Consider the following 16886-nt stretch of genomic DNA (forward strand, 5'->3'; position numbering starts at 1 on the left):
CCCTAAGTCTTGATGGCTTCACCTGCCTGTTCTTCCTGCTATCACCACCAGCTTTGTTACCTACACTGGTTTCTCCCAAGCCCCACTCTGAGCTTGAAGTAATTATCTAATTTCCTCCCTACCACACCCTACATCTTGATCTGGGCGGTGGCCACACTAGTGTACACAGGTTCACATTCACTGGCTCTCCACTTAACATGCATGCATTTTTACTGTACCTTAGTGATGCATTAAAAAAAAAAATGCTCTGCAGTTAGGTGTGGTGGCTCATCCCTGTAATCCTAGCACTTTGAGAGGTCAAGGTGGGAGGACTGCTTGAGGCCAGGAGTTCAAGACCAACATTGCAAGACCTCATCTCTTAAAAAAGAAATAAAATTATAGAATTCAAACAGAGAGGCTGGGCACGGTGCCTCATGCCCATAATCCCAGCACTTTGGGAGGCTGATTATCTGAGGTCAGAAGTTCGAGACCAGCCTGGCCAACATGGAGAAACCCCGTCTCTACTAAAAATGCAAAAATTAGCCAGGCATGGTGGTGCATGCCTGTAATCCCAGCTACTTGGGAGGCTGAGGCAGGAGAGTTGCTTGAACACAGGAAGCGAAGATTTCAGTGAACCAAGACGGTGCCACTATACTCTAGCATGGGCAACAGAGTCAGACTCTGTCTCAAAAAAAAAAAAAAAAAAAAAAGTCTGGGCCTGGTGCCTCATGCCTGTAATCCCAGCAGTTTAGGAGGCCAAGGCGGGTAGATCACCTGAAGTCAGGAGTTCGAGACCAGCCTGGCCAACATGGTGAAACCCCATCTCTACTAAAAATACAAAAACTAGCTGGGCATGGTAGTGGGCACCTGTAATCCCAGCTACCTGCAAGGCTGAGGCAGGAGAAAAGGTTAAACCTGAGAGGCAGAATTTGCAGTAGGTGGAGACTGCAGTGAGCCGAGATCGCGCCATTGCACCCTAGCCTGGCAAGAGGAGTGAAACTCCATCTCAAAAATAAATAAATAAATCAAATGTGGGGGTGGGGTTAGGGAACCTCAGTAATCACATAATAGCAAACATTTTTTTCTGGGTTAAATGGAAGAAAAAGGCTACCAAACCAAAAGATTACAACTATGAAAATACTGAATAAGGAGAAAAATTAAATTTTCTGTTTTTGTGTTGTGGTAGGTATAGTATAGACTATAATATGGTCATATTGTTTTTATAATAAAAAGTCACAATCATCTGAAATACCAATGGTAGTAATCTATTTTAGCAGCAACTCCATTTCTTTATCCATGAACAAGTAACACTTAAGTCTGCCAAAATTTCATGTATGTTTTTATTACATTTTGAGCCAAAACTTGAGGAAAGCAATTTCTAACTTTTTTAATTATTTAGTTTTAAATTTTTTTTTTTTTTTAAGACAGAGTTTCGCTGTTGTTACCCAGACAATGCAGCCTCCACCTCGTGGGTTCAAGCAATTCTCCTGCCTCAGCCTCCCGAGTAGCTGGGACTACAGGCGCACACCACCATGCCCAGCTAATTTTTGTATTTTTAGTAGAGACGGGGTTTCACCATGTTGACCAGGATGGTCTCGATCTCTTGACCTCATGATCCACCCGCCTCGGCCTCCCAAAGTGCTGGGATTATAGGCGTGAGCCACTGTGCCCGGCCTAATTTTTTTTTTTTTAAGACGGAGTCTTGCTCTGTTGCCCAGGCTGGAGTGCAGTGGCATGATCTTGGCTTACTGCAACCTCTGCCTCCTGGGTTCAAGCAATTCTCCTGCCTCAGCCTCCCAAGCAGCTGGGACTACAGGCGCACGCCACCACAACCAGCTAATTTTTTGTATTTTTAGTATAGACAGGGTTTCCCCATATTGGCCAGACTGGTCTCAAACTCCTGACCTCATGATCCACCCACTTTGGCTCCCAAAGTGCTGGGATTACAGGCGTAAGCCATCACATCTGGCCTTTTTTTTTTTTTTGACAGGGAGACTATCACTGAGGCTGTAGTGCGATGGCACCATTGTAGCTCACTCCAGTCTCTAACACCTGGGCTAAAGCGATCCTTCTACCTCAGTCTCCCCTGTAGCTAGGACTATGGGCCCGTGACTTTTTTTTTTTTTTGAGACAGGGTCTCCGTCTGTAGCCCAGGTTGGAGTGCAGTGGCACCATCACGGCCCACTGCAGCCTTGACCCCCAGTCCTCAAGAGAGCCTCTTACCTTAGCCTCCTAAGTAGCTGGGATTACTGGTGTCCACCACAATGCTTGGATACTTTTTGTAAAGACAGGGGTCCCACTATATTGCCCAGGCTGGTCTTGAACTCCTAGGCTTAAGTGATACACCCACCTTGGCTTCCCAAAGTGCTGGAGTGACAGGCATGAGCCACTGGACTTCTTTTTTTTTTTTTTTTTGGGACAGAGTCTCACTTTGTCACCCAGGCTGGAGTGCAGTGGCACAATCTTGGCTTACTGCAACCTCTGCCTCCTGGGTTCAAGCAATTCTCCTCTCTCAGCCTGCTTAGTAGCTGTGATTGCAGGCGTGCACCACCATGCCCACCTAATTTTTTCTATTTTAGTAGAGATGGCGTTTCACCATGTTGGTCAACTCCTGACCTTGCGATCCGCCCCACTTGTCCTCCCAAAGTGCTGGGATTATAGATGTGAGCCACCGCACCCAGCCCCTAAAGACTTTTTAAAGCAAAAATTATGTAAAGTGAGTCACTTTGTACTGATTATGCTCTCTGAGGTGAACACCCTCTCTTTCAGAGTAGTGGGGTCACAATTATTGGAGAAGCAACTGACAGACTAGATGTCAAACAAATGAATATAGGAACAGGGAAGAATAGCTCCTGGTTTCACAATGTTTGAGGACAAATCCCCCGATGAGTAACTTAAAGGGCTGCTAAATCTGTTTATGGCACGGATGTGTGAAAGTCTTGGTCATTTACACTACACCCCACTTCTGCTCCCTTATACCCAGATGGTAGAAGACACACTCACCTGCTGTTGGGCTGGGAAATGAGGGTGCCATTATGTTCAACTGAGGTCTCTGCTGGTTTGGATTTGAAGTAATTGACAAATCCCCCAAACACACTCTTAATGTTATTGATGTGTTTCTGGCTGATCTTCAAATCTTGGTCCATCTTGTCCACCATCTTCTCTGTGCGCTCCAGGACTCCTCGCTGACGGGCAAGCTCCTGAGGAAACCGAGAGGCAGTGGCATTATAGCTTTGTGACCTCTCCCCCAGGGCAGTCAAGGAATACATGCAGCAGCCACTTCATAAACTCTCAGTGGGCACATCTGGAGGTGGGTGATCTCGTCTGTGAGGGGACACGACCGTTTCCAACAAGTTCCTCTGCCTCTCCCTCCCTGCCCTACCTCTGCTTGCTTTCCTCATTTGTTCGTGACACCCTTTTCCTGAGAGGTTGGCTCATGGTGCCATGTTAAGATGGATGGCAGAAGCCAGGTGTAGTGGCTTACATCTGTAATTCCAGCACTTTGGGAGGCCGAGGCAGGCATATAACAAGGTCAGGAGTTCAAGACCAGCCCGGCCAACATGGTGAAACCCCGTCTCTACTAAAAATACAAAAATTAGCAGGGCATGGTGGTAGGTTCCTGTAATCCCAGCTACTCAGGAGGCTGAGGCAGGAGAATTGCTTCAACCCGAGAGGTGAAGGTTGCAGTGAGCCGGGATCACACCATTGCACTTCAGCCTGGGTGTCAGAGCAAGACTCTCAGAAGCAAAACAAAACAAAACATGGAAGGCAGTGTACCTGTGAGGGTCAGAGTCCAGGGCCTGAACTGCAACCAGACTCTCTCTAGCCCCTAAACTCGGGGAACCCTCATAGGCTTGGGCCTGGCACTGACCCCTGGACTCTGGTTCTTACATTCTTTAGAAAGTTCCCACTTTAGGAGTTCCCACTGGGCCACCTGAACCTCCTGGCCATGGTCAAATCCTCAAATTCGATTTCAGGTACCAGTGTCTTCTCTGGGCCCTATTAGTGTCTGACTCCAGTCCACCCACAGTTCCAGCTTTAAAACCTGTTATCATGGGTGACCCTGTCCCAAGGCCTTTGCACGTACCACTGTCTCTGCCTGTAATCTCTGCCAGATAACTTGTATAGCTCAGCCTCTCATCCCTCATCCAACTAGGGTCTCCACTCAAAGGCCACTCTCTCAGAGAAGCCTTCCCAGACATCTTCCCTAAAGGAGAACTCCTTCCAACCACCACCCCTCCTCTCCACCTTTTTTTTTTTTTGAGATGGAGTCTTGCTCTGTCACCCAAGCTCAGAGGTTCTCACTGCAACCTCCACATCCTGTGTTCAAGAGATTCTCCTACCTCAGTCTCCTAAGTAGCTGAGATTCCAGGCGCCTGCTACCACACCCAGCTAGTTTTTTATATTTTTAGTAGAGATGGGGTTTCATCATGTTGGCCAGGCTAGTTTCGAACTCCTGACCTCAGGCAATCCACCCAACTCAGCCTCCCAAAGTGCTGGGATTCCAGGTGTGAGCCACCGCACCCAGCCTCTCTTTTCTTTATGGCATATGAGCTTCATGAGGCAGGGACTTGCTCTGTTCACTGCTGAGTCTCTGCAAATCTGCCCAGTGGTTCTCGTTGTGAAAATATACTCACCACAACATCAACACTACCACTTTCCTTTATTCATGACAAACTTGCTTCAGTCCCTAGTTCAGGACTGATCTACAGCTGTGGCCCATCTGTGAGCTGTCTTTCCAGCCAGAAGGCTCTCGAGCTTCATTTCTCCTGCTCTCCCCTCAGCTGCCTTCCTCTAAATCTGCTATCCATGCATCACCCTGTGGCTTAGCAATTACACTATGCAATTGTTTTTTAGAGATATTCTCTCTTGATACCTAAAAACAAAGTCAAAAAAATTTTAAAGATACATCCTGGAAATCCGAAGAGCAAAATGCAACTATAAATAAATGGTCGTGGCTTCCTTAGAGTCCTTAAGGAATCGATGTGTAACCCGAGTCCTTTGTTTAGTGGGTGAAATTTAAAAACATAATGTATAGGCAAAAAGCTAAAACACTGGTTGAATTTACTATTAAACTCTGTTTAACTTTTGCTGGAAATAAACTTCGAACTGCCAAATTTTATAGTTTCCAACATTTGTTTTTCACTAGTTGACAAGACATATCTAAACAAACCATGAGGCTTTTTTAAGTAAAAAGAAAAATGTTTTCTGGACTGTGTCACTCAATATGTCAAGCAAATCTTGCAAGGGCTAGTTTTCAAAAGAAAAAAGAGCGGCTGGACGCGGTGGCTCACGCCTGTAATCCCAGCACTTTGGGAGGCCGAGGCGGGTGGATCACTAGGTCAGGAGATCGAGACCATCCTGGTCAACATGGTGAAACCCCATCTCTACTAAAAATACAAAAAATTAGCTGGGCATGGTGGCGCGTGCCTGTAATCCTAGCTACTCAGGAGGCTGAGGCAGGAGAATTGCCTGTTCCCAGGAGGAAGAGTTTGCGGTGAGCCAAGATCATGCCATTGCACTCCAGCCTGGGTAAAAAGAGTGAAATTCTGTCTCAAAAAAAAAAAAAAAAAAAAAGGGCTGATAATGTATCTGGCGTTTCTGCTTCTTCCATCACCTCGTTTATCATCTTCATGTCCATACTGTGGTCTTTTCTGGAATAAGGCAGGGCTATACATTAGGATTAAAGGGATTTTCTTCAGCATCTATATGTTTTTCTGACAGTCCAGTTCCAGCTTGCTTTGCAGGCTGCAGAAGATGGAAGAATCTGTAGCTGGAAAGACATTCAGAGCAGCCAAGCTGGGGACTGGGGGCTGAAGGCATGGCCAAGGCTCTGCAGCAGTCACATTAGGAGGGGGTCATCAGTTTCCCTGATGGCAGGACCAACCCATGACCACTCACCCTCCCACCCTGACCTTCTCATCTCAATTCGGAGAGCTACCTTCCCCAGTATGGACTTATTTTCTCCTATTCACAAGTGACATGTTCTCTCAAACTCTCAGAGTCTGTGCTACCGTTAGGGAAACCAGACAGCTGATTCAGATGCTTAGCTAGAAGCAGAGAAATATGTGAGGGTGGCTTGTCTTACATGTGAGGCTGAAAGGCCAGGGGAGTGCTGCTCTGGCCTCTGGAAGTTTCTGTTTGCTGGAAGCTAGTGTTCACTGGAGGTCATGAGGCCAGCAAGGGAGGAGCTGTTTCTTCTGCTAAAATCCACCCCCAGAAGGCAGAGGAAATGACCAGACTCAATGTACTTGTGACCTAGTTCCAACCAATGAGGAAGAAGAGCTGGACAGAGCAAACACCAAAATACTAGGGAAGAGAACACTGACAGTCTGTAAGCACAAGCCAGGCAGGCGCTTGTGCCCCAGCTATCACCAAGACAGGCCTCAACTGCTCTGAGTCCTGAGGCATGCTCATACCTGCCCTCTGTGGAGCCATGGTGCATCCTCTCCATCTGCCTCTAGTCCCTGAAGGGACTTGAGTGCTATGAGGGGAGTGAGCTCCGCAGGTACCCTTGGCGTAGTAAAGGACGCACATGGAAAGTGCTTCCTTGTTTCAGTGATTACTAAGCATTACAGGTAATGCCCTTCTTACTTCTTACTCCCCTTAGCCCCAACAAGAGTTCTCTAAAGTTAAACTGGAAAAAAAAGATGGTGGGAGAAAGGGTCTGGTTGGGCTGGTGGTACATGCCAAGAGATGAGAGAGACAGTGAGCTTCTCAACTCTTTGGCGTGTGGCTTTTTGTCAAGTACAGGGATCTCCAATAGAGCAGGGGGAAGACAGACAAAGACCCTGTGAGGGCATCTACTGCCTGAAGTATGGGTCATGTCATGGGCACTGTGAGGGCCTGAAGGCGTCAGGGCTTCCTTGCTGGCAGAGTGCTTCTTGAAAACACACACACACAGTGACAGGTGTTGCGAGATCTCTGCCCCCAGGTGCTGAGCACCTGCTCTCTGCCTAGCATCCTTCCAGGTGCTAGGGATTCAAGGGTCCACAATCCTGTTGGTGTTTACAGTCTGACAAGAGGGCAAGATGAGTGAGGTTCAAACTGAGTTTTTCATTTGTTGACAACATTGCGGTGCTGGGAGTTCAAGAAAGGCAGATGGGTCCTTGCTTCACTGAGCTTACAGTCTTGTGGAGGAGGCAGAAAATAAGGCGATTGTGCACGCACGTGCACGCGCGCGCACACACACACACACACAGTCATCCGCTCCCAGAATACTCTTTGCCCAGCTTAAGGTGGGGGTCAGGGAGGTTCCCTGCTGAGGTTGGAGAAGAGACTGAGAAGTTAGGCAGTCAAAAACTTGGGGGTCCTGTCCATTTGGACTTAAATTTTCTTTTATTTTCTTTTCTTTTAGCAGCTTGAAGGAAGGATGGACTTAGTTTTCTTAAAAACAAACCACAACAAAGAGTTGGGATGGGGCAAGGGCACCAGGCAGAGGATGCAGCTTGTGTAGGGGCAGAGGAACTGTGTGGGGAGTGGGCAGGGCTATCCACAGGACTCGGCAGGGAACACCCACAGGATGTCACTAAGGCCTTCAAAAGGCAGCAGTGACTACCAGATCCCAACTGCAATTCTCAGCCAACACATCTAGAAATTTGAAATTTATATCTGTTCTGTCTCTCCCTTCCCAAAGGAGTGTGCACAGGCACAAGCCCTGGCAGGGACACATGAACACCCAAGACACATGCTCAAACTCTGGGCTCTGTCTGACTGTGGCAGCCAGAGTATGGGGTCAGAGGCAACGGGGTCTTAGGGTGCAGAAAAAACCACCAAGGGCAAAGGCAGTAGAGCTGGTGCCCCTCACTGCCTGTGTGCAGGCTGACCTGGGGCTGAGTAAAAGGCCAGCTCAGCAGGTCTGGGATGTCCATACACTCCACATTCCAAAGAAAGCTCTGGTCCTAGCCCGGTTCCTTGTTTTTGGAATATCCTGCCTGATAAGACTGTCCTTGTTTACGTGAGACTAAGCTTAGGCCCGGCTAACAAAGTGATATATGATGGTGGCCTTAGGCTTCACATTATTAGCTTGACCTCTAGAGAGGGTTGGAGACTATACTCAGTCATGCCTATGTGACAGACTCCAATAAAAACTCTGGACACCCAAGGTTAAGTGAGGGTTGGCAATACTCTGTATGTGTTGTCACACACTGCTTGGAGAAATAAGTGTCCACATGACTCCATGGGGAGAGGACAACTGGAAGCTTGTGCCTGGATTCCCCTGGATGCTGCCCTATGCACTTTTTTCATTTGATGGTTTTAATTTGCATCCTTTCATTGTAAGGAACCATCACCATTAAGTATAACAGTTCTACACGGGCAGGCGCAGTGGCTCACGCCTGTAATCCCAGCACTTTGGGAGGGTGAGGCAGGTGGATCACGAGATCAAGAGATTGAGACCATCCTGGTCAACATGGTGAAACCCCGTCGCTACTAAAAATACAAAAAATTAGCTGCGCATGGTGGCGTGTGCCTGTAATCCCAGCTACTCAGGAGGCTGAGGCAGGAGAAGTGCCTGTTCCCAGGAGGTGGAGGTTGCGGTGAGCCGAGATTGCGCCGTTGCACTCCAGCCTGGGTAACAAGAACGAAACTCTGTCTCAAAAAAAAACAAAAAAAAAAAAACCAGTTCTATGCATCCTTCCAGTGAATCGCTGAAGTTAAGAGTGGTCTTGGGAATCCCAAACACCTCCCTACAACACTTCCCACTCTGAGAACAACACCTCAGAGGCAGAAAGCCATATAGCAGACAGCTGCTCAGCTTCTCACACTGTGTTTCCTGGTCAGCAAAGCAAGGCCCCTTGGGACAATGTGGCGGCCATGAGTGGATGTGCCCAGGAAGGAGTAGCAGACAAAGCCACACGCTCAAACAACCAGCCCATCCTCAGAAGGTGCTCTATTACAACCAACAAGCCAGAAAGTTGGCCTGGGATCAATGGTCTAATTCTTTTTTTTTTTTTGAGACAAGGTCTCACTTTGTTACCCAGGCTGGAATACAGTGGCACGATCTCAGCTTACTGCAGCCTTGACCTCCCGGTTCAAGAGATCCTCCCACCTCAGCCTCCTGAGTAGCTGGAACTACAGGCGTGCACCACCATGCCCAGCTAATTTTTGTATTTTTTGTAGAGCCAGGGTTTTACCACATTGCCCAGGCTGATCTCAAACTTCTGGGTTCAAGGGATACACCTGCCTTGGCCTCCCCAAGTGCTAGGATTACAAGCATGAGCTACTGTGCCTGGCCATCAGTGGTCTAATTCAATCATTGATAGTATACTAAAAATTAATTAAAAATAAATCCAGAACAGACTTAGTGGTAAAGATGTGGTTCAATGCCATTTCTCTACCAGACTCCCACCTGCAAGACACAGCCTGACACGCACAGGGATGCATTTCCTGGTCACAGGACAGGCACTGCAATCGAGGCACACAGCTCAACGCATTCTTTCCATCCCACTCTCTCCTCCCATTTCAGGCAATCTTCTGTTCCCTCCCTCCTCCCTTTCCTTCCCTAGGTCACTTATTCATTTGGTAACTATTTTAGGAGCTCCAATTATGCTTAAGGACATTGTGCTGAGAAGCGTGGGGGTAGAAAATTGAGCAGGAGATGGGCAAGAGACTGCTCCTCTTCCACTGCTGACATTTACAAATTTGAGAAATTACTTAATCTAGCAGCTGCCTGTCCCCATCCGTCAGCTTTTGCTAAGAACTCCAGCTGCACCAGCATCACCACAGACTGCCTTAGAGGAGTGGCTCTGGTCCATAGGGCCCCTCATTTGGAGTGGGCTGCTCCAAGACCAGCATCCCTGAGAATGAGGATACCACATTGTGGCAATGTGTTTACTTTCAGTTCCCGGGACCTTGATGGCCTCTGCTCCTGGGATAGGAGGGGTGTCCTCCTCTCTCCCACCTCTGAACTGAATGCCCAGTGTGGGTGTGTTGTAAGCTGGAAGGACAGAGATGGGTGGGCCCCTGCATGAGATGGTGTAGAGGATGTGCTGGCGGTGGCTGCTGAGTGCATCATGTTTGAGCGCTGCCAAATTCTGCCCCTTTCCATTGACGTTACTGTGCCAGCCATTCAACCCGAGTCTACTGTTTCTTGCTGGACTCCCCGGAATTGAGCTCTCAGGCCCCAGAAAACTTCAATGGAGTAAATTCAGCTATAAGAGGGGAAGTGGAGGGTCCAGGGCAGGTGGGTCTCCTCCACTGGAGTGGTGAAAGAATGTAAGAATGTACAAAAACCGTATCCAAGTAGGATGCAAATAGACTCAACAAAAGATGTAAACAACCTCAATGCCTCCGTTCAACGAAGTGAGTTGAACCTGTGTTTTGATTCAGCAGTTTAGAAACACATTTCGTATAGGAACTAGATTTGGACATTCCAGACCTCTTTCCAGCATATACCCACATTCTCTTATAAATAGAAGTGAGCATATACTCACTTCTATTTATGCAGCCAGTCCCCTAGTTCCTATCATTAGGGGACTGGCTGCATAAATAGAAGTCATTTGTTCAAAGGAATACAACACAGCCATTAAGAAAGCCAGCTCATTACATATTAGTGTGGAACAACCTCCATCCAATTAAGCACATGCAGACCAGAATGTATAGAACACTTAAAAAAAAAAAAACCCTGACTTTATCCACAACGTTATCTGCCGAAGACACTGAAGGAGGGAAGGTGACTGGCTGCCTTAGGGGTAGAGGGAAGACAGTGAGGAAAGTGGGGAAAGACTACCCCATTTTGTATTTTTTGAAGTTTAAACCATGTGATTAGAACATCTCTTCATAACAATCAAACCTTAGGAAAATAAAAGGAGAAATCATGCTCACCAAATAGAGAAAGAGATGAGTGGCTTACAGGTCTCCCTGTAGTTCTATAAAGCACCTACCAGGTCAGCCTGGTGGGACCTGCCCTGCTCAGACTACTTCTCCTCTGTTCTTTTGTGGTCATAGCCTGTGGCCTGAGCCTTTGTTAGAAACAAACCTTGCCAGGTTTCACAGTAGGAGAAGGGCAGTTCTCTTCGCTAGAGGTGACTTAACTAAGTCATTTTCCTGCCAAGCTGGGACCGAATTATGATCTTCCAAACCTAATACTATTTGTAAAGTCCTCATCTTTGACATAAATCTGTCCTGTGTTGGCATGTTTCACAGTGCTGGGTACCCAGGAGGCCCCCGTCTAAGTGGGGTGGTTAGCAGAGTACACTGGAATCTGCTGCAAACCACTTTGTGCACTGAGGGCTGGAAGAGCTCATACTCTCCTGTCCGCATCCCAACACCAAAGAGAATGAAAGAGTGATTAGAGAGATTCAAAGACAGCCTGGAGGCCAGACAGCTTGGAGGCCTGTAATCCAGCACTGGGAGGCGGAGGTACACAGATTATTTGAGTTTAAGAGTTCGAGACTAGCCTGGGCAACATGGCAAACCTCCTCTCAATCAAAAATACCAAAAATTAGTTAAGTATGGTGGCGTGCACCTGTGGTCCCAGCTACTTGGGAGGCTGAGGCAGGAGGATCACTTGAACTTGGAGACAGAGGCTGCAGTGAAACAATATCGCACCACTGCACTCTACCCTGGGTAACAGAGTGGGACCCCATCTCAAAAAACCTCCCCCAAATCAAAAGACAAAAAACCACCAGGTGGGGTGGGGATGCAGGTCATTCCTGACTCCCAGGGCCTCTCATAACTGAGAACTGATCCAATCCTGGAGAATTCCAACGGGTCGTCTCAATGACAAGCACCTGTCACCTGCCCAGTCACGACCACACTGTACCTCTCACAGCAATGCCTGGCTTGGCCAAGCCTGATATGCCTGAGGTGCCATTCTGCCTCTGCTCTCACAGTCCTCACTGCATAGAAAGACCTTTAGGGGTAGCATGGGGCATGGCACCACAATCTATATCAAACAACTCTCACCTATTATGTTTTTGCCTCTCCTGAGTTATGTGACCAGAAATTTCCCTCTGAACTCCAAGGGCTTCTAAGCTACCTCCTCTACCACCTATCCTTTAACACACCCAGTTCATCACTTGCCTCCTCTGCACCCAGGAGCTCTGCTGCTGGGTCAGTGTGTTTGTATATTCACCCATATTCCCTAAGAACATCCCTCATTCTCACTCCTCTTGTGTAAACCTTAGCCATAAAAGCTAGATTCAAGTTCATCCTCCGCCACGATGCCCTACTTTGAATCATTCTGATTTCCTAGTTCATTCGTTCTTGGTTTACAAAGATGTCTCCTCAAATAGTTCTTAGTTGACTTGCTTGGGCTTGTGATCCTTAGTCATATGACCCATTCACCAAGACCCTAAAATCTCAGGCAACCCTCCAAAATCTAAGTCAGGACTTCCCATTTAAAATGGAACATAGAAATCCAGTAGGTATAAGATTTAAGAACTCCAAGCAAAATCTCCTCAACAAGGTTAGGACCAGGTGCGGTGGCTCACGTCTGTAATCCCAGCACTTTGGGAAGCTGAGATGGGTGAATGGATCACCTGAGGTCAGGAGTTTGAAACCAGCCTGGCTAACATGGCGAAACCCCATCTCTACTAAAAATACAAAAATTAGCCAGGCATGGTGGCAGGTACCTGTCATCCCAGCTACTCGGGAGGTTGAGGCAGGAGAATAGCTTGAACCAGGGAGGTGGAGGTTGCAGCGAGCCAAGATCATGACACTGCACTTCAGCCTGGGCAACAGAGTGAGACTTTGTCTTAAAAAAAAAAAAAAAAAAGGGCCAGGCACAGTGGCTCATGCCTGTAATCCCAACACTTTGGGAGGCCAAGGCGGATGAATCACCTGAGGTCAGGAGTTCAAGACCAGCCTGGCCAACATGGTTAAACCCCATCTCTACTAAAAATACAAAAAATTAGCTGGGTATCGTGGCAGACCCCAGCTACTCGGGAGGCTGAGGCAGGAGAATCACTTGAACCTGGCAGGCAGAGGTTGCAGCGCACTGAGATCATGCCACTGCACTCCAACCTGGGCAACAAGAGTGAAACTCCATCTCAAAAAAAAAAAAAAACAAACAAACCAAAAAACCAACAATGGTTAAACAGTAAACACAGGGCGGTGAATCAATGAGGGATACATTAACAGAGAGAGGTGGGAAAGGGAAGTAACCCAAGAAAAGAGCAAGGGAAAATGATAGGGTCTCGCTCGGTCACCCAAGCTGGAGTGCAGTGGCATGAACATGGCTCACTGCAGGCCTGACATCCTGTGCTCAAGCAATCCTATGCTTCAGCCTCCTGAGTAGCTGCAACCACAGACGGGTACCTTCATGCCTGGCCAATTTTTAAATTTTGTAGAGATGGAGTTTCGTTTGCTGGTCTTGAACCCCTGGACTCGAATGATCTGCCTACCTCAGCCTCACAAATTGTTGGGATTGCAGAAGTGCAACCGTGCCTGGCTTACTACATATTTTTAAACCTTTTTTTTTCCTTTGCCCAAACAAAACTGTTTCATTAGTAGGCTGAAGAGAGAATGTGGTGTGTAAATAAAGAATAATTTTCGGCTCACGCCTATAATCTCAGCATTTTGGGAGGCTGAGGCAGGCGGATCACATGAGGTCAGGAGTTCGAGGCCAGCCTGTTCAACATGGAGAAACCCCACTTCCACCAAATATACAAAAAAATTTAGCCAGGTGTGGTGATGCCTGCCTGTAGTCCCAGCTACTTGGGAGGCTGAGGTAGAAGAATTGTTTGAATCCGAGAGGCGGAGGTTGCAGTGAGCTGACATCGCACCACTGCACTCCAGCCTGGGTGATAGACGGAGACACTATCTCAAAAGGAAAAAAAAAAAAAAAAAAGAATAATTGTCATTGAAGGTACTACTCTCTGAAATCTAAAGCTGAAAAGAACTGATTAAGATGAGTTGCAGCAATAGACTCTTAACCCACACACCATGTGACTAGTATTTGGGACGTAAAGGTAAGGCCATGGACTCAACCAAATTCAGGTTTTGGCCAACTCCACAGCTGTCTGGGTAAACGGGACTTCAATACCTCTACTGGTTAGGTGAAGATGTGGTCAGTGATGCGCGAAGAACTTGTGGACCACTTGCCTCGATTCTTCAAGGTATCACCTGACACTTGCAGGCATAGAGTCCTCTCTTACTGGCTCACTCCCGGAGGAACGGCCACAAACCTCGTACAGGACTTTTGCCCAGGAAATAATGTCGAAGAAATGGACTCTCCATTTCCATTACCGAGGCCCTGCTGTTCAGAATTTTTACTCACCTGGGCAGAAAATAATCTGGAGTTTACCTGTGAACTAGGCGTAAGAAAAAAAATCAACCGAGTAGATTAATAGCTAAGGAAGATTTCTGGGGTAAACTGCCCTCTTCAATTACTCCAGATGCACATTCCTTTACATAGTTAACAGATTGTTACACGCCGTTGAGTCACTAAGGTGCAAGAATCTATGCCAGGCAACTCGAGAATTCTCAAAAGATCGTGAGCAAAACATTTCTCATCTCCGTCTGACAACGCAGAGACCAGAGTGTCCACACCAGCCCTGCCCCAGGCTCACCTCGGAAGAGGCGACCCCAACCTTCTCGGACTCGTACATGAGGGTCAGGGACCTGCTGGTGCTGGCGGCCGTGGCCTCAGCCCTGCGCAGCACCTCCTGCCTCAGGTACTGTTGCCTGTCCGCGGACTCGTCGGGCTCGTCGGGGAGGTCCCGGGCGTCCCTCCACGGGGCTGGCCGGGCGCCTTCGTCCTCCCCGTCATCATCGAACGGATTGTAGCTTTTAGGGTAGGCCGACATGGTGCCGACGCGGCTCACCGTCTGGGAAGGAGAAGGAGCAGCGTCGCCACCGTCGTCCAGGGCGTAGCCCCGCCCGCCGACCCGCAGTCGCCGCGCGAACTCCTTCCGCGCTTAGCGCGCAGATGGCCCCGCCCTCGGAGCCGACCATCTCGCAGGTCGGCTGGGGGGACCCACGTCCGGCGCGTGCAACCGCAGCCTACTGCCCATCCCCTCTCTCCCCTGCAGCGGTGGGCCCGCCCCGCAGCCACGCCCTACATAGTGTCGGCAACTGAGAGGTCACGTGGCGGGAAAGCCGGATGCCGCTGCGCCTGCGCCCTGAGGTCGGGTGCTCGCGGGCCGGGAGCTGGGAGCCGGCGGGCAGCGCCGCGGCGCGTGAGGTGATGGCGGCGGCCGCGGCCCGGGGAGGCGGCGGCGGCGGCGGCTCCGGCTCCAGCGCCTCGCGAGGTTTCTATTTCAACACGGTCCTGTCCCTGGCCCGCTCCTTGGCGGTGCAGAGACCAGCATCGTTGGAGAAGGTAACGTCGGCGGGCTCGGCCGCGGACTGACAGGAGGGGCCGCGGCGGCGAAGCGGGGAGGCGGGATGAGGGTCTACGGGAGGCCGAGACGGGAATCGCGGGCAGTGTGTGCGGGAGGGGGCGCCTGAGGGTTTGGATCTGGCAGCGGAAGGAGACTCCAGAGGGAGGGGCTGGTAAAAAGGTAAGGGTCGTGGGGGAGGGGTCGGCGGGGCCTTCGCCGCCGCTGCGGGTGGGTGGTCGTGGGCGAGCGGGGGACGTGAGCTGCTGGCCCACCGAGCATCTTGTGACATCGCGGGGGTGGAGGCTGGGTCGCAGACATCAGTGAGGAGCAGTGGGATGAGCAGAGGACCAGGGGTCAAGACGTGGGGCTCCGCCCCGGATTTCACCTGTTTTTTATTACGCGAGCTTGGGAAGATGCCTTTCTTGTAAAATGGGGATGCTTTTACTTGCTTTACCGGCTTCACCTGATTGTGGTGGCCAGGAGACGAAACACTGCTGAAAGTTATTTCTGACTGTAAACCAATTGCGTAGTGTTATTCTACGAGGCTGGGGGCGTTAGATTGGGTAAAAGATTGTGGGTTGGCAGAAGGGACAGTGGCAGGGAAGGGAGAGTGAACTGTCAGTGGGCAGAGAAGTGAACTCGGGATTGCTTCAGAAGAGAAAGGTGAAGTCGTGACAGAGCAAACCTCATCTTGGGAGAAAGGTGAAAGGCAACTCAATGGTGTGCCTTGAGATCTGGAAAGAGCACAGATTTTAGTCAGATTTAAATTTGTTCTCTGCACTGGCACTTACCGTATCCTCTTAGGCAAATTACTTTTTACTCTTAGAGCCTCTGTATCCTTTCCTGTAAAAAGAGGTTGCTCTTGAGAATTAAATGAGTTCTAGCATAAAGCGTCTTGCATAGGGCTAGGCACACAGTGGGTGAGCAGTAAATGTCAGCTTTCTTCACTCACCAGTGTGCGGTGAGATTCAGCACAGTGTTTAGCCCTGAAGGGATGGAATTACTTTCCCACTCAACTTTTTGGCAGAAAGAAGGAGGATGTTTTCCGAAAAGATACAAAGACAGTGGTGACTGGAGACCAGCCTGCTGCATTTGGGAATAGTTTTGTGGCTCTCTGCTGATGCGTGAAGCTGAAAGGCTGTTTTAGGCACTTTTGGCAGAGTGACCTGGTCCTTGGCTTTGTTGGTTCTCAAACCTGATTTTATCACACACTTTCAGGGTAAGCGGGTCCTGGCAGATTGGTGCTAACCTGACTTCTAGCTTAAGAGGGAGTACAATGCAATGGAAAGGACAGGGATTTGGAAAATAGGACCTCTTAATTTAAATCCTGTATCACTTGCTTGCACTAGGGTGACTCTAGACAGGTCAGTTCCCTTCTCTGATACTTTGCTATCATCTCCTGTCAAAAACAGGATAGTACTTCATAGTATTGTGAAGATCAACAAAAAGGCACATGGGTACCTAAAGTATGATCACCATTATCATTAGATAGCCTGACTAATGGAGCATAGTGCTGTTTATTAACTCAAACTCATGCTAGCTAGTCAGCACATTCTCTTCTTCGGAGAGCCAACAAGTATATCTTAGGTCTGATAGTTGGATTCTGGGAGAAGAGAATGTAGAGAATTGGATGGTCTTTAA

At 48.8% G+C, this 16886-nt stretch overlaps 2 protein-coding genes across 3 annotated transcripts in view; one reads left to right on the plus strand and one right to left on the minus strand.

Moving 5' to 3' along the window:
* The window catches only part of SNAP29 (synaptosome associated protein 29), a 30217-nt gene extending 15413 nt beyond the window's left edge, over positions 1-14804 (minus strand). Inside the window, exons 1-2 of the mRNA XM_002743567.7 lie at positions 14493-14804; positions 2983-3179 (exon numbers count right to left, since the gene is read on the minus strand). Of these exons, the coding sequence (XP_002743613.1) occupies positions 2983-3179; positions 14493-14729 (434 nt within the window). The 5' untranslated portion in view covers positions 14730-14804. The remainder of the gene's footprint in view (positions 1-2982; positions 3180-14492) is intronic.
* Positions 14805-15052: 248 nt separating this feature from the next.
* PI4KA (phosphatidylinositol 4-kinase alpha) overlaps positions 15053-16886 on the plus strand; it is a 154425-nt gene continuing 152591 nt past the window's right edge. For both annotated transcript variants that reach the window (XM_078335799.1, XM_035266895.3), the window contains exon 1: positions 15053-15244. Coding sequence is in view for 1 of the 2 variants with exons in the window: in XM_035266895.3 (XP_035122786.2) it covers positions 15110-15244 (135 nt within the window). In the remaining variant the exon portion in view is untranslated. The remainder of the gene's footprint in view (positions 15245-16886) is intronic.

This window comes from Callithrix jacchus, chromosome 1, assembly GCF_049354715.1.
Source record: "Callithrix jacchus isolate 240 chromosome 1, calJac240_pri, whole genome shotgun sequence".
Classification (NCBI taxonomy): domain Eukaryota; kingdom Metazoa; phylum Chordata; class Mammalia; order Primates; family Cebidae; genus Callithrix; species Callithrix jacchus.